Source organism: Myxine glutinosa, chromosome 10 (genome assembly GCF_964187855.1).
Source record: "Myxine glutinosa chromosome 10, kmMyxGlut1.1, whole genome shotgun sequence".
NCBI classification, from domain to species: domain Eukaryota; kingdom Metazoa; phylum Chordata; class Myxini; order Myxiniformes; family Myxinidae; genus Myxine; species Myxine glutinosa.
Genome location: NC_136270.1, coordinates 20,885,685 through 20,911,124, shown reverse-complemented (window position 1 = coordinate 20,911,124; position 25,440 = coordinate 20,885,685). Strand labels below are relative to the sequence as shown.

General features: G+C 42.7%; 1 protein-coding gene across 1 annotated transcript in view; it reads left to right on the top strand.

The window, feature by feature from the left end:
• The window catches only part of DGAT1 (diacylglycerol O-acyltransferase 1), a 59,343-nt gene that overhangs the window by 16,782 nt on the left and 17,121 nt on the right, over positions 1 to 25,440 (top strand). Inside the window, exons 5-12 of the mRNA XM_068127296.2 lie at positions 2,349 to 2,401; positions 2,542 to 2,647; positions 6,924 to 7,058; positions 13,970 to 14,047; positions 15,493 to 15,596; positions 18,767 to 18,805; positions 19,354 to 19,395; positions 20,334 to 20,378. Of these exons, the coding sequence (XP_067983397.1) occupies positions 2,349 to 2,401; positions 2,542 to 2,647; positions 6,924 to 7,058; positions 13,970 to 14,047; positions 15,493 to 15,596; positions 18,767 to 18,805; positions 19,354 to 19,395; positions 20,334 to 20,378 (602 nt within the window). The remainder of the gene's footprint in view (positions 1 to 2,348; positions 2,402 to 2,541; positions 2,648 to 6,923; positions 7,059 to 13,969; positions 14,048 to 15,492; positions 15,597 to 18,766; positions 18,806 to 19,353; positions 19,396 to 20,333; positions 20,379 to 25,440) is intronic.

Genomic DNA, 25,440 nt, shown 5'->3' with positions numbered 1-25,440 from the left:
GCCCACAAAGGGCAAAACACTCGCAGTAGAATAGTATTTCTCATTATAGTCAACAGTCAGGTTCAGCATGTCCAGATTTTAGATTTCGTTGGATTGTTTTTGGGATTTAGAAAAATCAAAGCTCCGTCTTATTTAGAAGATGAGATCCTGAGAAACATCAATTTTACGGCGGCCAGTTTGAAAAATCCAAGATGGCCGCCACATAGGAGCTCTATGGTCATGTCTAGCTTATCGAACTTGTTACCATTGGATTTGGGGCCCTTGAAAATGTATGTTTAGCCGTTAGAATCAAAGCTTTATGTTGTTTAGAAGCTGAGATATTGAGAAACATCAATTTTACGGCGGCCAGTTTGAAAAATCCAAGATGGCCGCCACATAGGAGCTCTATGGTCATGTCTAGCTTATCGAACTTGTTACCATTGGATTCGGGGCCCTTGAAAATGTATGTTTAGCCGTTAGAATCAAAGCTCTATGTTATTTAGAAGCTGAGATATTGAGAAAAATTAGTTCTACGGCGGCAATTTTGAAAATACAAGATGGCCGCCATACAGGAGTCTGCAAATAGCAACATTGGTTTTCTGACTGACGATACAATATAGTTTCCAAAAATATATAGTTTTCCAAATCCCCCAAAAAATCCAACGAAACTTTAAATCTGGACATACTGAACCTGACTAAAATCTGCTTTTCGCTTCGCTAGCACAGGGTAAAAAAAAAATCTGCTTAACCAGGTAATGCAGACTTTATATACTTGCCTTTAATCCTCCTTTCATTGAACTGAATAATATGTTGTTGTTATGAAAGGTTAGTTTAACTATCTTTACAATTCCTGTCCAAGGTCAGAAAGTTGGCACAAGCAAAGACTTCTATAGACTGTTGTGCAAACCATTTGGCTCGTTTATTCAAGATCCCTCAAACAATTTGTTGTTTAACAAGGGCCTACTGTATATCATTAACATTGTCTCATCTGAATATTAGACATTGCCATTTTATATGTAATCGCAGAGACGCATAACGATTTGATACAAGTTTCATTGTACATGCATGCCGCGCATGCTTTTCACACATTCTTATGGACAACCTCGACCCTTCTTGTTTAAATATCAAATACGACTCGGCAGTCTCTCATTAACTCGCTCAATCATAAAAAGTACAAACTCCCCAGAGGGCAAAGTGACGTCTCAATGGAGCTTTATATTCGATGCTTCCTGAGCAAGAACAACTTTGCCTCTCACTGTACTTGGGGCTTGTAATTGCAGTTGTACAGGGTAACGTCAAATAGTTTGTGTTGATGTGTGCCATTTTCTTAATATTTGATAACCATCTTTTGAATATGAATGGCATATATGCCCAGAATAAATAAAAAATTTGATGGAGATTTACAGTGCTTTAACTAATCCTTTAATGTTGTCTGGGTTTTTATGGACGCTTTGTGTTATTTTCCTGTTTGTAGCCAAACAAATGGAAAGATTTGTTACTACAGCTGCTGGGTTCATCCAGTTGCCTTGTCTGAATCCCGACGAATCGTGTCAAAGTGGCCACGATGGCCGCTTGATTCCATTGTTCCTAGTCGGATCACAAACCGGTTTGCCATGATATCGCGTTCCAAGGAACCACCGAGCCAGTCGATGCATCATGCTGATTGGTGCCTTGCGTCCATTTCACTAATGGCGACCGAGTTGATCCCCGGACGCCAACACGGTCTCGTCCTTGATGCGTATCAGCCGAACCCAATCTGCCCTTTAACAGGCGTGTGTAATTGTAATGAAATTAACAAATAGAGCCGCTTTAAGGGAGTTGGAGTTGGAGTTGGAGCAGAGAAATGACAGAGTTGGGAAAGAGAAGTTGAGAATTTGAAGGGGGGGGTCGTCAGCCCCGCCCCCCCCCCACCCTCACTCCTCTCCTCCCCCTTACCATTCTACAATTCCTCTTCCCCTCCTCCACACCTCTCCGCTTCCCTCTTCCTCTCCGCTTCCCTCTTCCTCTCCGCTTCCCTCTTCCTCTCCGCTTCCCTCTTCCTCTCCGCTTCCCTCTTCCTCTCCGCTTCCCTCTTCCTCTCCGCTTCCCTCTTCCTCTCCGCTTCCCTCTTCCTCTCCGCTTCCCTCCCCCTCTCCCCATCCCTCCCCCTCTCCCCATCCCTCGCCCCAGCCCCTCTTCCCCCCCCCCCCTTCATATTCCTGGCACATAGCGCCTCTGCGTTCCGCCAGGCAGTTTTGCAAGTCATAAATAAAGCTCATTTGTCTTTAAACAATTTTCTGCACTATGAGCAAATTGTTGTGACATTATCGATGTTCTCTATCCATATTCCACCAAAATGAGTGACAACTTTGTACTTTGTGTTTATGCAGTTTCCAACGTGTTTGTAATATCAATTTTCTTCACGGAGAAGCTCTTAGCTCAGGTAAGCATCTGTTGTTGTCTGTGAACAATAATAAATTGTAGATGACCTGCTCTACACTGTATATGATCTTTGAAAAAAAGCTTAAAGCACAGAATTAATGTGGATTTGTTTCCCCTTCTATTGTTTTAATATTTTTCCAGGGCTATATACATGAGGGTTTCGGCCTGTTCCTGCATTCCATCATTTTCTCTTTGCTTCTCTTGGCACCAGCCATCGTGATCATCTATTTACCTAGCATCAATGCAGGTGAACCTGTGGGTCTTGTCATTTTTACGCCATGTGAGACTGGGGAAAGTTTTGTCCAATGGTTTGTGAAACGTCCTTTACACACATTTTCTAGGGGGCAGAACAAGTGAATTTTTGGTGAACTAAGTGAATGCAACTGGTGAGTTAGAGGCGTTGACATTGGAATTAGTGGGTTGGACACTCGTGGAAAACCTTCTCTTTGGCTACTATAGATCCATGTTTGTTTAGCCAGGTTAGGGATTTGATAGTCATGTTGTTTTAAGTCTTGTAGAATGTATTGTAACAAATACGTTTGTAAGTGTCAAACCTTCGCATACACCAATAATTTGTGTTTAATTATCCTTTAATTTTTTTTCTCTCTGTATAAGTGTGAGCCTCATGGAAGAGCAAGGTTAGGTTAATAGTGCGGTAGCAGGGCAGCAAATGGGCACAACCAGCAAAGGAATAAACAAACAGGAATGGAATGGAGAGAGCGAATGACTAATTGAGTACACTGAAATGAGCAAGTAAGAGGGTTGGTTAGGAATGATTAATGGGTGGAATAAAGATAATGCATCACGATTGGGGTGACGAGAGGTGGCGGTGAACTGCTTGCTTGAAACCCTGGAGGGAAGAAGTGGGAAAGAACGGCTTCTGGGAGATGGTTCCATGGACAGACTAAGAAAGAAACAAAGGAGTTGAGGTGTACAGTCAGGGATATATTTTTTTAAAGTGTAACGAGTAGAGGGTTTCTGGAGTAGCACAGGCATCCTGGAGAAGCTTGGAGGACAGAGAGCAGAGGGAGCAATATTGGAGAACTCTTAAAAAAAAAAAAAAAATAGAGACCACCGCCTTGCCTGTGATGTGAAAGCAACAGACCTTGTGCTTCATCCTCATCATGGGAGATTATAATAATGCTGAGAGCCTTTGATTCCACATAATCCAAGAGAGACAGATGTGATGCTGAGGTGCCAGCCGATAGGAGGGAGCAGTACTCCATCAAGTTGTAGACACAGGCCTTGTAGACCGAGTAGCTTTGATTTTCTAAGAGAAGACTTCGGTAGACTGTAGATGCCCAGTACGTGACTGGCTTTGGAGGCCAGCTTTGCTTTGTGGTTGGCCCCAGTGGAGGTCATGCCTGGTGGTTAGGCCTAGTATTTCTAGAGGCTGAACCTCTTCCAGTGGCTGACCGTGGAAATAGACAGGTTGGTTAGTTTGACGATCCTTCTGGAGTGACAATTTGATACACAGTGAGATTCTCTAGGCTTAAAGGACATGCTCCATTTATCAGACCAGTGTCTATTCATTTCCAGAGCAGCAAAAGGTATGGCACGAGATGGAGTCTGCAAAAAGGAAGAGTGGATTTTTCAGAGCATCGGAGAGGTCATTTAATGTAGATTAGGAAAAAGACAAGGCCCAAAACTGCATTGGGGCAATCCAGCCTCCACCATGAGGGGAGGACGAGATTCCATTGATGGTAACACATTGACTGCATGAGTTGACCAAGTCAATCGTCCTTCAATGCAATAAGTTGAGCTTGGCAACCACACTGTCGTCTGCCTGAAATATGACATACATAAATTTCTCTACCTTCTTGGGTGAGAAGCACACCGAGTCCATTAGACAGTGGGTACGAGTGGTTAAGATGGGGCGAGAACAGGGTGGGTTTGTGGGTACATGTGATTTGGAGGCAAAGACGGAGTTTAGACATTCTGTTTTATCTCAAGCGGGGTATGCAATAATGTTCTTAGAGGTGAGTGACGGAATGGAAATAGAGCATTCTTTGTAGGGCTCCAGCAAGTTTTGCTCATGTTTTCATGATTTTGACAGCCAGTGTTCGTGTGTATATTTAAATAAAAAATACATCTGCTTTTTTTCTTTATAATTAGGTATAGTTTTATAATTGTGGGGATTGGAACAACGAGTGTGTGTTGGCATATGATATTTCAATCCTCGTATATGCCCTTGACCCCATTTAATTATCTCCTTAGTGCCATCCCCCATATCCAAACATCTTTTTTTTAACCTGTGACACGTCACAGGTCTAATGTCTTTATCCTCTTGGTAAGCCGTGACGTAACGCGTGCGTTTGGACCCGGAAACAGAATTATGACGCGGCGCGTTACATCACGGCTTACCAAGAGGATAACAACAAGACAGGAAGTCTAACAGCGGCGAAGCCGGGCTTGTAAAATATTATAAACCATAACCATATTATTAGCTTTTTAAATAGTCGCTAATGCCGTTTATAACATTAAACAAATAAATTTGGAGGAATCCCGACATCTGTGAGGTAAGTTTTACTTGCAGAACTGAGCGAAGATCTACTGTGATCAATATACCCCACAAGAGTTGGGTAATAACATGATCCTTCTGCCGGGCCTATAAGTACTGTGTCGTTGGAAGACCAGTAACGCTGATGCGTTCGATATTTGATAATCATTTTAACAATTGGTTTGTTTTTCACACTGAATGAAAATGTAAAGGTAGAGCATATCGATTGTGATATCCTCTTGGTAAGCCGTGATGTAATGCGCCGCGTCATAATTCTGTTTCCGGGTCCAAACTCGCGTGTTACGTCACATTTACCAAGAGGATGAGGGGTGAGGTCCAATGGTACCAAGCTCCTGCCCTGCCTTGACCACGATCCTCCTCCACTTCCCTCTGTCCTCAACCAAATCTCTCCCCTCTCCAACCACCCCCACCTTACTGATATCCCTCCTCACACAATCCTCCCATCTCAACTGCGGTCTACCTCTTTTGCCCCTTTAACACATCTGCTCTCTTTGCCATTCCCTCTTCCCCCATCTGCATCGTGTCCAGCCCATCTCAGCCGGCATTTCACCAATCTCCCCGACAAGCTCATCTTCCACACCAATCTCCTTCTTCAGTTCATCCATCCTCCTTCTATCCACCGACTTCACTTCCGCAGTCTTCATCACCTAGTTGTTCTCACAAACCTGCTTCCTCGGTTGTTGTCTGTCAATGCCACCGTTTCCAGTCCGTAAAGTTTGCCGGCGTTAAACACACGACATCAGAACCTTCCCTTTCAATTTCTTTGATACCCTTCTAGCTGCCATTACTCCCTCAACCTTTCTCCACACATTCGCACCCACCTGAATCCTCCTCCGTTCCACTGCCTCCGACTTATCATCCCCGGTCACTCCCCCCCCCCCCCCCCGCACCCCCCCAGATACTCGAACCAATTTCCCTGTCTAATCTCCTTCCCCTCCAACCTGATATTCATTTGTTTTCTCTACTGCCCTGGCCACATCACCTGTCTTCTCCATGCTCATCTTCAGCCCATGTTTCTCAAATGCTTTCTTCCACCTGCTCAGTACTTCCTGCATCTCCTGCCTACTCTCCTCCACATCAGCCAGATAGTCTGAATACCCCTCATGTTTACCTTCCTGCTTACCAGCTCCAGCACCATGATAAACATGAATGGGCTGAGAGCTGCCCTACCTCAAACCAATGTTCACATTGAACTCCTCCGACATCCCTGGACCAACCAAAACTCTTCCCTTCGTTCCCTTGTACATCTCTTCCACCAACCTAACTTCTGCTTTCAGCACTCCCATCCATCTCGGTGTTGCCATCACCGTATCTCTTGGGACAGTGTCACAGGCCTTATGGTCCAAAAATCCATATGCCATTTCACCTTGCACCTCCAACCTCTTTTCCACCTGCTGTCTCAGGATGAACATCCCATCCGTCGTCCCCCAACCCTTTCTTCCAATGTTCTGGAATCTAACCCTTTCTCATACATACATGCATACATTCAAAAGCCTATTTGTCCTCCTGATTCTGACTTCTCTCGCTGCATTGATCATCTCTACATACCTCATCAATGCCTGGTGCTATTCCCTTCTTCATCCTCTTCAATGCCATCCTCACTACCTCCTGTGTGATCTCCACCAACTCCACTCCACCAAGCCGTGCAGCGCTGACCTCTTGTATAATATTATTTTATTATTCACTTATTCACGGTCACTCACGAATAACTCTTATCACCGTTCACCTTGATTCCTTTGTTTTTACTCCTTAATTATTCCCCTTCCTTCTCCAGTTTCCTTCTATATAAGCCCTGATTGTAAAATAGATTTGGCAGCTTGTACACATCACATTTGTACAGTAATGAGTATTTTCATTTTCTGCAACTTTACTTTCCCCATGACATTTTATTTTACTGTCTGACAGATTATTTGACGTTTCCATCTACTTGTGGTTTGTAATACTTGGGCATTGTATAATACTCCTTGGTTCTTTGAAACATGATTTGTTGTTTTGTTTGCAGTTCCTGCTGTGATTGTGCTCGCGTCTTACACAGTCATCTTCCTCAAAATGTACTCGTACATGCAGGTTAACAGATGGTGTCGAGAAGCACAACACATGCCAACACATAAAAGGAAACCTATACGATCCCTCTCTGGTAAGTGAACCGATTGAACTCGAAGTCGTGGATTATGGCTGATCGTTGTGGATACATTTTGTGTGTTACACATTGCATGTCACTGGTCTTCACGAAGGCCAGTGTCCGTCTGCATCTGCAGACAACTTGAGCAAGGAGCTCCTACTTCCAAGGCAGTAGGAGCTCCTTAGGAAGTAGGAGCAATAGATTCACGTGAGTGACCGTGAATTTACACAAGGAGCAATAGATTTTATCAACTGAATGTTGAAAATAGTTCATTAAATCCCATCAAAAGCCAGGTACATTTGTAATATCAGCCACACTTCGCTTTACACAGTGGTTCACAAACCCGATTGAAACGGAAGTCGTGGATTACGTCTGACTCAGCTTTTACAGGATTACATCTACAGCCTTCAGTTGATAAAATCCATTTTCTAATATGTTGACTGTTTGATGTTGAGCAGGCAGACTTGTTTTGGAAAAAATGGTGTTGTATTAATATTGTTACGTGGAAGGGGGTGGAGGGATAGCTAGATTGTGTTAAGACTTTAATATGAACAGTGTGATCAATTAGGTTAGATTTACCCTTGTATTATATATCAGTAGAGGTAAGTCATCTTGTCAAAGGTACATTGAGGAGTTAGTGAGCCTCCATTGTGGAAAAAAATTGTGTAAAACCTTCTGTAAACAGGTAAGGCCGGGTGGAGGACTTGTGCCATTTCATGCAAAGTCACTGGAAAGCTCTACCTACTTTAAAGGAAACATCACTGACTGTATGGCCAGTGCATTGCCATCCATGGTGGCAAAGTCAGCTGTTGAGCTCTGGAGAGCGGTGGAACACTTCTTCGAGGATCTGCCCCATAGGCAACAGGGCGGCCAATGACGGAACCTGCTGAACATGAGGACGTTCCTGGATGTGTTGAAGGCCGCACATGCACGCAACAGTTGAGCTTTGGACCGAGGAGATGCAACATCTCTCTCTATCTCTCTCTATATCTCTCTCTCTCTTTCTAGCTCTCTCTCTCTCTATCTCTCTCTCTCTCTATCTCTCTCTCTCTCTATCTCTCTCTCTCTATCTGTCTATCTCTCCATCTATCTCTATCTCTATCTCTCTATCTCTATCTCTACATCTCTCTCTATCTCTATCTCTACCTCCCTCTCTACCTCTCTCTCTACCTCTCTCTCTACCTCTCTGTCGTCTGGACCGGAAGGACTGCTTTGGAGAGATGTGGACATCACCTAATCACCATCCCTCGCCTCCAGAAGAGCATCGCCCTCGCCCTCATGTCTGCCCCGAGCTGCAGTGGCCTGCTCACCATCAACTCATGCCTGCCTCAAGTCCCCACTGGCCACTTTGTTCCTTGTGATAGTCCGATTTATTATTATTATTTGTTACAAGATCGAGGTTTGTGTAAGAGATAGCACATAAAATGCAAAAAACATAAACAGACATAAAACAATAAAGGGAGGGGGAGACAAGATGGGGAGGGAGAGCGAAGCACACAAGCACAACAGTAGAGAACGGGGACATCGGGAGATCTGTGTAAGGGAGAGGACTGGGAGGGGTGGGGGGGGGGGGGGGCAAGGAAGGGCAGGGAAGGGGTACACAGAATAAAATAAATAGCGTGAGGGAGAGCAACAAATTGACACTACTAGGAATTTCAGGAATGAAGTCTGAGATTGAAAGAGGTAGATGTGGGGTGTATTGACGGGGGTAGAAAAGATAAAGGTTTTGGATGGGGGAAAGATAAGAGATGGTGGTGAACAGCTGTTTTAAAGACCTGGAGTGAGGAGTGGGATTGAAGAGTGAGGGAGTTTGTTCCAGAGGCAGGAAAAAAGAGGAATTAAAGAGTGAAGGTGAGCAGAGAGTCTTCATTTTGGCAGTTTCACCAGGAGAGGGTTGCTGACAGTTTTTATACATCCTGCAGGAATATTTGGGGGTGGGGAGGACAGCACAGACAGAGCTGGGGGAACTAGGCCAGAGAGGAGTCAGTAGAAGACAAAAAGACCACCAACCTGCCTGTGGTGAGTGAGTGAAAGGCCCTCAGAATCAGCTTCATCGTTGGAGATACCAATGATCCTGAAAGCTTTGGTTTCTACAGCATGAAGCTGAGCTCAGTGTGAGGCAGGAGCACCAGCCCAGAGGGGAGAGCAGTTTTCCATCAAGCTGTGGATGAAACCTTTGTACGTGGTGAGGAGCTCAGAGGTGCCAAGGAAGGATTTTGCATGACGGAGGATGCCCAGTCAACGACTGACTTTGGAGGCCAGCTTGGAAATGTGGTTTTCCCATGAAAGATCAGGGCTGATAGTGAGGCCCAAAAGCTTGAGTGACAGAACTTCTTGGAGAGGATTGTTGAGAAAGTAGATGGGAGGGTTTTCCAGACGGTATTTTCGGAGAGACTAAGTGAGAGTGTGAGATTTGTCGGGATTGAAAGACATGTTCCACTTGTTTGACCAGTTTGTGATATTATCCAGGTCTGTAGAGAGTGAAGACGCTGCTGCTTGGGATCTGAGGGTTGAGATATGGAGCGGCAGAGATTGGAGTCATCAGCAAAGAGATGGAGAGGATTTTTCAGAGAGTCGGAAAGATCATTGATGAAGACCAGAAAAAGCACAAGGCCCAGAACACTGCCTCGAGGAACTCAAGCCTGAACAGGAAGGGGAGACGAGAGAATTCCATTCAGGGCCACGCGTTGACTGCAACCGGAGAGGAAGTCCGCAAGCCATGAGTGGAGATTTCTATTGATACCATAGGAGGACAGTTTGAGCAGGGCGAGGTGCCAGACCGTATCGAAGGCACGAGATATGTCAAGAGAGACAGCTCTGCTTTCCTGTTTGGCGTTTAGGGCCTCCATCCATTGTTGAGACAGCAGAAGCAGCATGTCCAGAGTAGAATGATCTGGTCTGAATCCAAGTTGATGATCAGCGATCAAGCCATTGGAGAAGAGGAAGGATTTCATATCGGAAGCAATGATTGAATCCATGACCTTGCTGATGATTGGGAGCAGGCTGATTAAATTTAGCGCCATTAGTTTGGGTTCGATCTTGTTTCTTTTGTACATAAGTTTGCATGTCCCATCACCCCATGGTTCGACTATCTTTATTTAGTGACCTGTCTCCCTCATCCCCTGTATTCTTCAAATAAACCATTTTTGCCCCCCACAGACGAAGTGATAAGTGGGGTTAAGCAATTGGGTAATTTTGCCTGTCTTTCTGTTTGTCTACAGACTTCAGTCCATGATCGAGGAACTGCTTAATTCGGGATCAAATCCTTCCAGGATCGATACTTATTGTTTTTGTTCAGATTATTTGTTATTATTATTATTATTATTATTCCATATGGCTCTTCACCCGGGTTTTTTTTAGCTTTTCAATTTGTTTTCTCGGCAACCGTAGGTCCGATTGACACAAAATTTCACCATAGTATGCACCTACTCATGTACATTTTTTTTTCAGTGATAATTATGACGTCATAGGTCACTTGGTATGGCACCAGAGTACCATGTAAGAAAAAACAAAAAACTTTGGACCTCCAAAGCAGCTCGATGTAAAAAGTTAAACCTTGGCTCATATGGCTCATATGGCTCATATGGCTCATGCTAACCCCCAATCTAGCAGGGAAAATGGCCTTAAAATGCCTCTGTTGTGTTGTTGTTGTATGGCTCATTGTAAAGAACTTCGCATGGGGAATACGTGTTGTTAACCATGATGTCATCGCTATGTCAATTATGATGTCATAATTCGACAAGTACAACGCTATATCCGATCAATTTGAAATTTATTGAGCATGTTCTACGCAATAATATGAGGAGAATGTAAATTAATGATTTCATAGGTCACATGGTTTGGCAGCCGTATTGGATTGAACCGAAAAAATTTAAAATTCAACTTCTCCAGAACGGCTGACGAGATCGATGCAAAACTTCATGCACATGATCTACTTGACTTGGGGAATGTAGGGTGTAAATGTTAACCTCATAGGTTACATGGTCTGATCGTTATGATTTTTTTGAAGAAGACTAAATCTTTAAAATTCAATTCTTCCAGAACGGATGGACAGGTCGAGTGGAAATTTTGCATGCATGTACCCCCATCCTTGGGGACCCCAGCGTGTTTTCAAATAAATTGTAGGTTACATGGTCTGTCGACGTGTTGGATGAAAGGAAAATAAATAAGTATTTCTCTGAAACCACCAAAGTTATTCAAGTCAGCCTTTCCATGTATGATCTAGTCGTCAAGTTGAAGACATGTTTACAATTTCAACATGATCGGTTACGCGGTCTGGCAAACATAACTTTTGTAACCATTTTAAGCAGAAGAAGAAGAAGAAGAAAAAAAAGAAGAAAAAAAAAAGAAGAAAAAAAAAAGAGGACGTCAAGCGCCATGTGCCCAATGAAAGCGGGGTTGTATCAAAGCGGGGCAGATTGGATCTCAGTCATAACTGCCCGCAGTTGTAAGGTGGCCCATCTTGTTTCAATTTAATGCTCTATTTTGAATACTGTAGAACTCGAATCTGACCCTGAATTGGAACACAGACCTGCAGTTTCATTGTACTTTGGCTCTGAGTTTGTCAAACTGTACGGAATCTCGTCCTGATCGGGCATGCGCACAGAGGACTAAGGTAATATTTTTAGTCTGTCTGCCTGTCTGGCAGTCAAACAAAATTGAAAATAATTCCAACTGGGAGACTTAGTCATAAAGGACACAAACAGGAAGGAAGACCTAATTTAATGTGTTAAATAAAGTGGTGTAAAAGGTTCTGCATCTACGGTGGTAAATTCTGTTTAGCAGTACTTGGACAAAATGTTACGCCAATTTATGCCATCTCGACCAATCAAATTTGCTGTTTGCTCTCTCGGCATTGGGGAGCATTGAGACTCAAACAAAATGTCAGCTTATAGGAAATATCGATCGTGAAAAAGCAAGAGTTTAACACAAAGCATGAGTTTTTAAAATACACTTTCGTTGGCATTTTTCTCAAGACTGTGTGGGGTAAGGTGTTCTTTGAGCTCTATATTAATTATATGAAACGTTTTTCTACCTTTTGCCTCTCGCATGCGAACGCAGTCAGTTCGGCTTTCATTTTGGCAATCATTGGGGAACGTAATAGTAGTGTTGAACGCGGTAAATTAAAGCATTGTTTTGGCATTCGCGGAGGCTTTTATCAGACCTCCGGCTCAGTTGGTCAGTGTTAACGTATAGCTTATGCGACTATGAATGTTTCATTTTGTAACATCTATGAATTTTATTACTTGGATGTAGATGAAATCCTTTTTAATAAAAGCATTTCAATCGACAGTGGCACTCGGTAGACCGCATACCTCCGCCAGGCTGAACAATTTGTTTTGTATCCCACTGATAGGCCGAATCTGGATTCAGACCTGAACCAAAATCTAATCGGCTTGTTCTTGTCACCTAACCAACTCGTCCACCAAGTTTAGTCAAAACGCGTCCATAACTTTTTGAAATATCATGGTGTATATCGCTTTTTGCCCGATCTCTCAATGGTGAAGAATCACTTAAACATTCTACTAGCTGGATCCGAATCCAGATCTTCACCAAAATCGAATAGATTAGTCCTTGTGACACACCCAATCTCTCCACCACGTTTCGTCCAATCTGTCCACAACGTTTTGAGATATCCTGCTATATATCAGTTTTGGCCCTGTCTCTCAATGGTGAAGAATCACTTTACTAAAAATTATACGAGCCAAATCCGGATCTTCACCAAAATCCAATCATTTTGTCCTTGTCACATACACTACCTCTCTGCCAAATGTCATTTTAATCAATCCACAACTTTTTGAGATATCTTGTTCACAGACAGACAGATAGACAAACAAGAAGACATCATGCAGAGCACGATACTTGCAAAATACACCCCTCCCTCCCCCAAAAAGGTTGCCATGGATACATCAAATTGTCAATTTCATCAAGATTAAAATTGATGATCTTGATCAAAGCTTGCATTAATCAGATAAAAATTGATGATTTTTAAGGTGAAAATTCATGATTTTAAAAGTTTGGCCATGAGATGACCTTTGACTTTTTGACCTCACAAATAATTGGTGGTTGAATTCTGTGATCTGATATGCAAATTGTCTTCAAATTTATAGTTGATCAGATGAAAATTGACAATTTTAGAAATTCGGCCTATGTTGATCTTTTGGCCTATGTTAACCACAAAAATAGTTGGTTGAATTCAGTTTTCTATGTTAATCCTATTCAAATTTCAAGTCAATCGGATGAAAATTGAGGATTTTATAAATCTGAAAAATGGTTGACCTTAGACCTATGTTTACCTTTTGGCCTGTGTTGATCTCAAACATGGTGGTTGATTTCAGTTAGCTGATATGCAAGTCCTATTCAAATTTCAAGTTAATCGGATGAAAACTGAGGATTTTAGAGATTTGGAAAAAGTGGTTGACCTTTGGCCTATGTTGACTTCTTGACCTCAAAAATAAATACGATTTTGTAGGACCACAAACTCTACCATTTGGTGAAGTTTCGTGAATATTGGTTTAAAATTGTGACCTGTAGGCAAGTAAGTAAAAGTTAGCGGACAGACAAACACACTCAAACACACACAAACCGAAGTGATCAACGTACTTGTCAAAAAATATTTTTGTCAAGCATCAAACGCAACCCAACAATAATCTGCAATTTTGCAAGTGACGAACAGATAGGGGTGAAAACATAACTTCCATCCACCTTCGGTGGCGGAGGTAGTGAGTTTGTCACTGCTGTTGAATGGAATCCATTGTGTCTGCCAGTGATGTTGTCAAGAGGGTTAAATATGCTGGCCGCTGGGGTTAATGTTAATGCATGCTTTAAGAGTGGAAGTTGGTGGCAAATTTGGACTCGGGACATTGGTTTGTAAAGTGCATGTTGAAGCTGCTGCATATTTTCTTTACCTTGATTCTCCTCTGCAGCATCTTCCATGGGACAAGTGAATGGAGAGGCAAAGCAGGTGTTGCCTGTTCGCTACCCAGATAATCTCAACTACAAAGGTAAATGCCTGTATGTGTGAAAGATCTTGTCTAGCTTTGTAAATAATGGTATGTGTATATGATAAACTATTCTACAATCATCGCGCACGTAGGTCCATCGGGATGGTGCATAAGTGTAGGGCAATTGTTTGAACTGCATTGCCAGGGAATTATTATCGGACCAATTATGGTCATCTGTCAAATTGGTGCTTCGCAGGTGGGGTGCTTCATCAAAGTGTGCCGTCCTTTTGATGGATGTTAAGCTGGATTTCCCATCTGCTAGCATTAGCTGACAGGTGTTGAAAATCCCATGGTGTCTTTCATCGGGAGTATGCAAATTATCATCAGTACCCTGGCCAAATTCCAAATTCCTGCCACCTTTAGTCGAACATCAGGCTGGAAGATTTGGGTCAACCTTTCCTTAATTTGTGCCATTAGCATAATAGGCAGAGAGAGAATCAGGAGAATGCATGAATGCATTGGTGTTTTTAAAGCCACAATTTCAATACCTGAAAATCACCAAGCATTGCATCGTCAAGACAAAAATGTGCACCTATTGCCTTTCCTTTTCTTCCTGTTTGCAAACGTGTAAATTGCCCCAAACTACCTAACACCACTCCATGTCATTGTTTCCTGGTCCAGTCGGATTGCTTTGAGCCGACAATCTTTTTACCTCCGCCACAGAAGGTGGATGGAGGTTATGTTTCCACCCCTGTCTGTTTGTCTGTGAACAAGATGTTTCAAAAAGTTGTGGATGGATTCGGACGAAATTTGGCAGAGAGGTAGGACGAAATGATTAGATTTTGGTGAAGATCTGGATTCGGATCTGGCTAGTAGAATTTTTAAAAGTGATTCTTCACCATTGGGAGATTGGGAGATAGGGCCAAAAACGATACATAGCTGGATATCTCAAAGTTGTGGAAGGATTTGGACGAAACTTGGTGGACATGTTTGTGTGACGAGGAAGAATCGATTCAATTTTGGTGAAAATCTGAATATGGATTCGGATACGAGGTTTATTTAACTTTACAAGTGATTCTTGTACCATTGAGTGATTGGGCTAAAACCGATACATAACATGATATTTAAAAAAGTTACGGACGAGTTATGACTAAACTTGATGGACAAGTTGGTTCGGTGACAAAAACAAGCCGATTAGATTTTGGTTCAGGTCCGAATCCAGATCCGGCCTATCAGTGTGATACAAAACATAAACGGTTCAGCCTGGCGGAGGTGTGCACTCTACCAAGTGCCCTTCTAGTTCTTGTTTTCAATTTTGTCACATGGATGGAAGAAATATGATCACAAGTTTGGATTTTATAGGCATTTGAATCTGTCATGCCACTAGTAGTTAGTTGGCTTTGTTGATACATTTGTATGAGTAATTAGCAGAATTTGCTACCACACAGGCATTTATTAATCACTAAATATTGATTAGTTCCTGTTCCTGTTTCCTTTTGACTCAGATTTATCTTACTTCATGTTTGCACCCACGTTGTGCTACGAGCTCTCCTTTCCTCGTTCCTCTCGCATCCGCAAGCGTTTCCTGTTGCGCCGGCTCTTTGAAATGGTGAGGTGGTCCTTCTGTCTTTGAAGGAAATATATCAGCATTGTTGTACTCATAGTTCTTCTTTCATAGTCACAACATGCTCTACAAGAACATAGCGTGAAAATGAGAAAGTATACGAAGAGTATCTGCAAACAAAGGATCACAACAACAATTAACATTCTTTGAAGCCATTTCTTTAAGGTTTTCCCTGTTGTACTTGATGACTTCCGTTTTGCTCCACCATGTCAGTCATGTCATAATTTTTTTTTTTCTTAATTAAACCTTTAGCTGTTGTGGGGATGCAAAATTGTGCTGCATCCCAGCTTTTGCCATGCAAATTTTAATAAGCATGTGTTGCCTGCCATGGAAACCCGATGCGTGTGGCAGCAGAAGCGACCAAAGAGTTCATTAAAAGGTAGTCTATGAAATAGTAATGTAAATTAATACTCAGATTTATGTGTAAACCCCTTGGGTAAAACAGGACATCTTACACTACCTGTGGCCATGGACGGATCTTTGTAGCATCATTGATAGGACATTAACAATGCAGTCCCAAATCAGCACCAAGCAAAGACGGGATGAGCGACTGATCCCTGAACGCATTCTGCCTTTCTGTGTAACCATTTGGCTGCTTGCTTTGCCACAAGCCTCAGGTTTATTACCTCTGCCACCGAAGGTGGACGGAGGCTGTTTTCACCCCTGACTGTCTTTGTCTGTCTGAGCAGGATATCTCGAAAAGCTGTCGACGGATTCGGTCTAAAGTTGGTGTACAGGTTGGGAGTGTGGCGAGGACGAATTGATTAGATTTTGGTCAAGATCCGGATCCAGATATGAGAATTTCTAAACGAGTCTTCATCAATTGAGTGATAGGGTCAACAACTATATACAGTATAAGCAAGATACCTCAAAAAGTTATGGATGGATTGGGACAAAACTTGTTGGATGAGTGGGTATACACGACAATTCGATTTTGGTTCCGGTATGGATGCAGATCCGGCCTATAGGTGGGGTACAAACCATAAACAGTTCAGTGTGGCGGAGGTATGTGCTCTACCGAGTGCCGATCTAATTTGACAAGTGACGCGTGCTTATTAATATTCACATGTCATAGGGTACAAACTTTTCAACACAGCAGCTACGTGGCAAATTATTTGGTAGTATCAGATGTGACATATTGGGACGAGGATGGTTACGCTGTGCTGGTGATGCCCAATAGGCAGAAACCTGTTAATGGGATTCGTTGCTCCTCCCTTCTGGCTGTGGTATTCATGTGTCACGGGGCTGTTAAATTCCAATCATACATGCCGCAAAGATCTGTCTGCTGGAGGAGGCAGTGCATGATGTTTTGTTTATTTATTAAATTACATACTGCAGATCATATTGTAACGGTGGACCGCTGGGTGCAATTGAGGAGACGGCACCTGCAGAAAGGGAACGTCTTACCTGTCCACTCTGCCCCCATCACCTCTATTCCTCCCTTAGTATTATTTATTTATTTAATAGGTGATAAGATTTAGTAATAATGTAGGAGACAGTCTGAGGGAAGGAATTTGATTAACCACGTTGTACTTGACATTTATTTATTTATTTTACGTTATTTGAGCTCAACCGCTCTTTTTGCTTGGCTCTTGAATAAATGTGTTTTATTTGGGGGGGTTTTTTTCATGCTCCGACTGACTCTCTTTCATCCACACTGGGTAAATTGGGTTTAATTTGACAATTGTAAACGTCAGTTTGTGTTTTTGTGTGGCCATCATGTGAAATTCCTTTAGTTTGTCGTGTATCTTCACATTAGCGATCCCGGTGATGAAACAGATTAGGATAAAGGCTGCCTCTTGATTGCTCGATAATCTTTGTGAGGCGTGATATGTAGTTGTCTTTATTTTGCGCTTCTTGATATTTTATAACTTACAGCGACTCCATGAAGCGCATAAAGGGAGGTTTGATCGGGGTTGAAGAGATTATGGGTTGGGATAGAAGATGGCGAGATGTTTTACTGCTGGTTTTGAAGCCTTGGACGTAGTTAACACTTTTTATGTTGAGTTGAACAGTTCTCCATGCCAACAACAGTTTGGCAGCTGCTACATCCCTCATGGCATACTTAAGTAAAATAAGAAAACAGATCTGATAACCTGGAGCATGATATTTAATCCTGGAAAATCACAACTTTCTCACCATGTCTCCTTAAAACGAGCATCAAGCCACGCGACCAGTCTATTTCGCTGACTAATGTTCAGGCCTTTGCATTATTCGGCCTCATCAGTCATGGCTCCTTGGCAGACGACATTGCCAAGCTGGCCTCCAAAGCCAGCCACAGACTTGCCATTATCTGCTTTGTCCAGACCTTTCCTTGTACCACTGTACACCATGTGGAAAGCATTTGGATGTCGTACAGTAGATTATTACTTCTAGCAAAGTAACTTCCCTACAGGTGATCTTGTTGCAAGAGTGCAAGACGTTCTTCAGACACTTTCCCTTTATTTGGACGGTGAATAGGCAACAGACTGCTGCCTCGATCGCTCCCGGAAATGAAAATAACCCGGTTGCGTCTATGAAGGAAAAACGTGCGTTCTGCTTATGTGCATCGTACATCGTGGTCATATAGCTTGGGTAATTCCAATTGTACACACCCCTACCCTCTGCCCTTCCTCCTTCAGCCGTCCCCCCCTCCCCCCCTCCCCCCACCCTCAAAGGAAGAAAATGCCAAGATTTGCAGAAATTCTTTTTTTCCCAAAAGTTATGGAATCAAACCAAACTTGCACAGGAATACTTTCAGGGCGCCCTCATTAATCCGTGAAAGTTTTGGCTTCCTAAGTCAAATCCACTGGGAAGAGTAAGTGATACATGTATATATACATACTTTCCCTCCATAAGATACAGATAATGAAGAACTAGGCATTTGATGACCTACAGCCAGAAATATTTGTGCTTCATGTATTGTTTCAAAAAATCAAATATCCGGTATGATGCAAAAATACCCGGTACGATTATATGAACTCCCGATTCTTGCAAAAAAAATGGCTTTTCTTTCCACTGATCGGTTTTTGTAGTCGTTAATTTTTTTGCTTGCACTTTTGCCATGTCCAAATGTTTGTCATGTACGTGGCTTGTGCTGACAGGTATTGGTAGTTAAATGTAGTCACAACCCTAAACATTGACTTTTCTTACAATTTCCACCCCTGTGTGTGCAGGTGTTTCTGATGCAGCTGATAATCGGACTGACACAGCAGGTAAGGTGGCTCGTTTCGAACAAAAATTGATGTTTATGACACGTGGCTGCTTTTGTGACGCATCCAGCTTTGCTGATCTCGTTGACGCAACGGTAGCTGCTGCACCCCAACTTTGCGTGCCAAGCAAGATTATTTGCCAAGTTTAGCATTTATAGATCTGACGCCCTTCAAATACATGTAAAAGGTCACCTCCATGAATCGAGAAAAATACGTGTTTTTTTATTTATTATTTTTCCTCTCAAAGAAAAACATCGGTAACTATGATGAAATTATGTGGTGAATTGGTGTGGTGTGGGTCAACATTTCGATGGCCAAGCGTACCCTTTGGATTTGTAAGTTTAAATTGTTGTTCCTGTTGGCACTTCAGTGCATTTGATGTTGTATGTAAACTGCAATGTGTGCGATGTTTTTGTGTTTTTTTTTTCAATGTTACCAGTGTAGTTCGATGGTGGTTCCGTGGCCTTTTTGTGTTGGAAATCAACAAATGTTGCCTGCATGGATTTCCTCCTGCATATTTACATGTTTTTTTTTTTGCTTTCTTCTTCCAGTGGATGGTTCCTACGATCAGAAATTCCATGCAACCACTTATGGTATGTACAAATGGGGACTTGTACAGGATGAATTTCCCTTACCGGTTGGTACTCTCGTGAAATATCAGTCTGTACTAGGTCGTCCATTATTTCCCTCGCCAGAGGAAGAGGGTATTGCATTTGATTCCATTTGTCTGTCGGCACAGAATAAATGATTTTCTCTGCAACCGTTGGGCCGATTGACAGGAAATTTTCACCATAGGTGCACCACCTCCTGTAGAATTTGGTAATGATAATTATGATGTCATATATCACGTGGTACTGGCGCCATCTTGGAAAAACCCAAAAACGTTGCACCTCTATATCTCCGAAAGCGCTGCATAGAAAAAATTGAGACGTTCCTCATTGTAAAGAATTCTCCATGGGGAATAAAATATGTTGATTATGTCGTAGGTGCCTCCATTATGACGTAATAATTAGACAAGTACAAAACCTCATCCGATCAAGATAAAGGTTCTTGAGCGTCATCTAGAGATAAATTGATGTAGGGGAAAAAAAAAAATTGATGACCATCGGTCACGTCGTTCGGCCACCGTATTTGTTTTGACACAAAAGCCTTAAAAATCACTAAAACATGTCCTGGCGATCTGCAATCTCTGATTGCTCTTTCTTGTTTTATAATGCATTAAAAATGTAATATCAGGTCTATCTTTCCTTTGTTTTTCTTTTTCCAGTTTCATGATAGAGTTAATAAGGAATTGTAATGGATGGAAGTTCTCTGCTGGTCTCAAGGAAGCATTGTTTTCAAAGGTCATGTCTTGGATTTGTCTGTCTTTTTGCACGTTTGTCTGTCTGTCTCTGTTTATTAGAAAGTTTAGTTTGCTGCTTGTGCCAGAACTCCTCCAGTAAACTTCCCTCATTTGTTAGAAAGCCCTTTTGGATCAGTTCCATTGATAATTATCAAGTCAGTCCTTAGGATGTGTCCACATGTTTTTCAGGCGATGGATCTCTCTCGAGTGGTGGAGCGCATGTTGAAGTTAGCAGTGAGTACCCGAAGTCTTCAATATGCTTCAAGATTTTTCAGCTTATTTATTTATACAATTTTGTTTTCTTCTTCTTCTGCTTTTTCTTCTTCTTCTTCTTTTCCATCCTAATTAACCCTGTTTTCTGGCTGAAGATACCTGCTCTTGAATGATCTTGTTTAATAGTTGGTGTTAATTTGTCGATGTAATGTACAGTCATGGCCAAAAGTATTGGCACCCTTGCACTTTGTTTTTTCAAATAATGCACTATTTCTTCCAGAAAATTGTTGAAATTAAAATATATTTTGGTGTCCACGTATGTATTTCCCGGACAACATTATTGGCACCTTTTAGAAGTTGTCAGAAAGCGATTTCAACCAGGTGATTCTCCTTTACTTGGAATTGAACTCACCTATGGTGAGTTGCAGGTGTCTGCAATATAAAAAAAAATCACTCGTTCAACCAGTTTGAATTGAGAAAAGGAGTCATTCTGCTGTTTTGTGTCACTGTGTGTATCGCAATGAGCATGGAGAAAATAAATAAAACCAGAGAATTGTCTGAGGAGGTCAGACACAAGATTGTAGCCAAGCATGGACAATGTCAAGGCTACAAGTCCATCTGCAGCGACGATGATGTTCCTGTGTCCACCGTACGCAATGTTATTAGAAAGTTTAAGACCCATGGCACTGTAGCCAACCTCCCTGGACGTGGCCGTAAGAGAAAACTTGATCGAAGATTGCAGCGAAGGATTGTTCGAAATGTGGAAAAAGCACCAATCAACTGCCAAACAGATTCAAGCTCACCTTCAGGCACAAGGTATGACAGTATCAACTCGCATGTTTGTCGCCAACTCGATGAAGGGGGATTCTATGGTAGGAGACCCAGGATGACCCCATTGCTGAGAGAGAGACATAAAGCCTGACTGGAGTTTGCCAAAACACACCTGAACAAGCCAAAATCCTAGGAGAATGTCCTGTGGACAGGTGAGACCAAATTAGACCTTTTTGGTGAAGCAGATCATCTCTATGTTTACAGAAAACAAAATGAAGCCTTCAAAGAAAAGAACACCTTCCCTACAGTCAAACATGGAGGAGGTTCAGTGATATTTTGGGGTTGCTGTGCTGCCTCTGGCACTGGGTACCTTGAATGTGTGCATGGCATCATGAAATCAAGAGGTGACCAAGGCATTTTGGAGAGCAATGTTTAACCCAGTGTCAGAAAGCTGGGTCTCCGTCAAAGGTCATGGGTCTTGCAGCAGGGCAATGTCCCCAAACACACTTCAAAAAGCACCCAGGAATGGTTCTAGACAAAACGCTAGACTATTCTGAAGTGGCCAGCAACGAGTCAAGATCTAAATCCCATTGAACACCTGTGGGAAGATCTGAAAACAGCAGTTGGGAGAAGGCACCCTTCAAATCTGGGAGAACTGGAGCAGTTTGTACAAGAAGAGTGTGTCAAACTGCCAGTAGAGAGGTGGAGGAAGCTCATTCATGGCTATAGGAAGTGCTTGACTGCAGTTATTTTGTTCAAAGTCTGTGCTACCAAATATCAAGTCTCGGGTGTCAATAATTTCGTCATTGCCTTTTGTTTTTCTTTTCGGATTTAAAAGGATATATTTTGTTCTGAATCAAAACAAAGGTTCTGTAATATTAACAGTGAAATAAAGAATTGTGGAGACCAAATACTTTGTCAATTTCAACTTTTTTTTTGAGAAAATTATGAGTTATTTGAAAAAAGTGCAAGGGTGCCATGATTTTTGGCCACGATTGTACTTGCACGTTTCGTGTGCCTTCTCATGTGCTTTTGTGCTGAGTTTGTCCTTGTCCGTGCTGCCTGTTCCTTTGGGCTTCATTCAAGTTAATTACTGCTTCGTCTCTACCCATTTTCCTGTTCGTTCATGTCCCGCTATCTCGTCGGTGCATTTCCTTTTCATTAAAAAATCCATTATCACTTCCTCTCCCTAAGGCCAAACTCAACCTCTATTATTTCAAATCCCTTGTCGCTCGCCTGTGGAACTGTCTTCCGGAGTGTTGTTGCGAGCTCTTCCCTACTGAATTACAAGTCTGCTGTCCACCTCCACTCCATGTTCTCTCTCATTTCTTCAACTGAGCTTTATTTCATCCACCGAGTCCCTTTTTCCCCCTTGTACAATTAATCTGCCCTTGTGCTGTGTTACACACCTTTGTTTTTCATCCCAATGTTTTCCCTTTGCCCAATTTTGTCTGTTGATCTATTGCTTCCTGTCATTCTGCTCTTGAGTCTCATTCCTGTTTAAAAAAAATTAATCCCTTTTACTCGATTTGGATTTTTGATCCCCATGCCAGAATGATTTGCACTGATACCTCATTTACTCTATTAGAATTGACCATATTGCGTGCGGGTAACACCACCAACAGACTCTTTTGTGGTTACCCGAGGATCCACGTTTGTAAAAGAGAGAAATGGCTTTGTATTTTGGATGTATTTTGATTTGTTGGCCCTTTTCTTGCACTGCACCAGCATAGCAGCATGACAATTTAGACCAATAGGTTCAACCTTGTCCTGTTGGAGGTTGCAGCAGTTGCATACTTACCTTGGTACTGTCTAGTCTGGATTAAATTCTCCACCTGACTATGAAGTGTCAGATTGATGCTCTTCCAGCGTGGTGTAATAGATTTTTTTTTTTTTTTTTTTTTTTTTTGTATACAAGATCGAGGCTCGTGAAAGAGCGAACATTAATCACACGGAAAGACAAACAGACACATAAAACAAATAACATCGGGAGCGGTAGACAAGATGGGGAGAGAGGGGGAAGGACACAAACACAACATTTGAGAGCAGGGACCGAGAGACATGGAGACATCGAGAGATCTGTGGGAGGGAGAGGGCTTTGGGGGCGAGGCATGTGAAGGGGGGGGGGGGGTGGGAGAGGTATAAACATATGGACACTGCCAGGATTTCCAGGAAAGAAGATGTAATTTCAAACAAGGTGGATCTGGGGTGAATTAGTGGGGGTAGAAAAGATCAAGGTTATGGATGGGGGAAGATAAGAGATGGTGGTGAACAGCTGTTTTAAAGACCTGGAGGGAGGAGAGGGATTGAAGGGAGTGTGGGAGTTTGTTCCACAGGCGGGAGAAAAGAGGAATGAAAGAGTGAAGGTGAGCAGAGAGCCGAGATTTCGGCAGTTTAACCATCAGAGGGTTGCTGGCAGATCTTGTGCGACCTGTAGGAATATTTGGGGGACAGAGCACAGAGAGAGCTGGGGGAGCAAGGCCGGAGAGGAGTCGGTAGAAGACAGAAAGGCCACCTACCTGCCTGCGGTGAGTGAGTGAAAGGCCCTCAGAGATAGCTTCATCGCGGGAGATTCCAATGATTTTGAAAGCTTTGGATTCAACAGCGTGAAGCCGAGCCAGGTGTGAGGCAGGAGCGCCAGCCCATAGGGGAGAACAGTATTCCATTGAGCTGCGGATGAAAGCCTTGTATGTGGTGAGGAGCTCAGGTGTGCCGAGGAAGGACTTCGCACGACGGAGGATGCCCAGTCGGCGACTGGCTTTGGAGGCCAGCTTGGAAATGTGGTTTTCCCAAGAAAGATCATGGCAGATAGTGAGACCCAAAAGCTTGAGTGACAGAACTTCTTGGAGAGGATTGTTGAGAAAGTTCTTTGCACTGTTCTTTGCACTTTGCAAAGTTTGAAAGATTGGTGCACTGTTCTTTGAATGGATTTTGAGCTGGGGATCTATCTTCGAGCATTTGTTTGGTGAACGTTAACTGTTCCACTATCTTTCGCTGAGAGTATGCGAGTTAATGCCCTGAACAAATTCCACATTGCTGCCCTAACCTATAGGCGATACACGGCCCTTACAACATTGGCACATCAATTGTGCACACCTTGCGGGCCAAACTAGTAACCGACTCCTAGTCCAACGTGCATACGAATGAATAAATGAAGTTCGACCTCGTCGTAGAATTGAGGTTGACATACTATCGACGGAGTTATCCTTCTGCCCATTTTATTATCCGAGTCCACCACAAATGATTAATACCCAGGAAAGCCTTTTTTCCTCACCGTCCCCACTTTTACATTTTTTTTTCTCCATTCCAAGCAGGCGCTACAAGATTTAGCCAGGTACTTTACACGAATTGAAAGTTGTGGCCAAGCTGAAAGCGAATTATCATCTTCTTTTAGTCGATGTAGGTGTGCTAGCACCAACTTTGGTCCTTTCAGCTATTGATTACATCATGGAACATACACTAAAATTGGTGCAGGCACTGAGGAGTCGATCTGGGAAATGGCAAGATCTTCACAAACCTTGACTGTGCTGAGGATGATGTCCTTATGGCAGTCGGTTGATATTTTAATTTCAGCAGAGATGCAGGCACCTTAGACCTGGAAGTTAAATGGCCTAAGACGAAGATCCAGTCGCTTAGCCGTGAAACCCAAGTGCCTACAATAGTCATCGATGACGCACACTCGATAGTTACAATAACAGTTTGAATACCATGGCTCCAGAATAACATCGTCAAAGACTCTGCTGGAAGTGTTCCGCTGTGCTGCTCTCGCCCAATCAGCATTAGCCTCACTTTCTGCAATATAAATGGAAATCTATAAACCAAGCCCTGAAAATATGGTTGTATGGAGTCTGAATTTGTTTCAATTTTTGCACCATGTACTGTTGAATCATCACTGACAGTTGAATCGTAAATATTGCTGCAGCGGCATATTTCAAACTGGTGGTCAAACCGTTCTCTTGAGTCGAGAGATCACTCTCCCCCTTCGTTGATGGAGAGATCGCTTATGTCGCACATTGATGAAACTAGGGCATGCCCGTACTATATATATGCCCGTACTATATATATATCTAAAATTATATCCCCCCCCCCTCTATTTACATGAAATGGTTTGGTCCATTCGCAACGCCAAAGCGAACGGCGAACGGCTTGCGAGTACGGTGACAACCCCCCCCCCCTCTATTTACATGAAATGGTTTGGTCCATTCGCAACGACCACAGAACCCCCCCCCCCCCCTCTATTTACATGAAATGGTTTGGTCCATTCGCAACGCCAAAGCGAACGGCGAACGGCTAAATCGCCATAGCTCGGTAA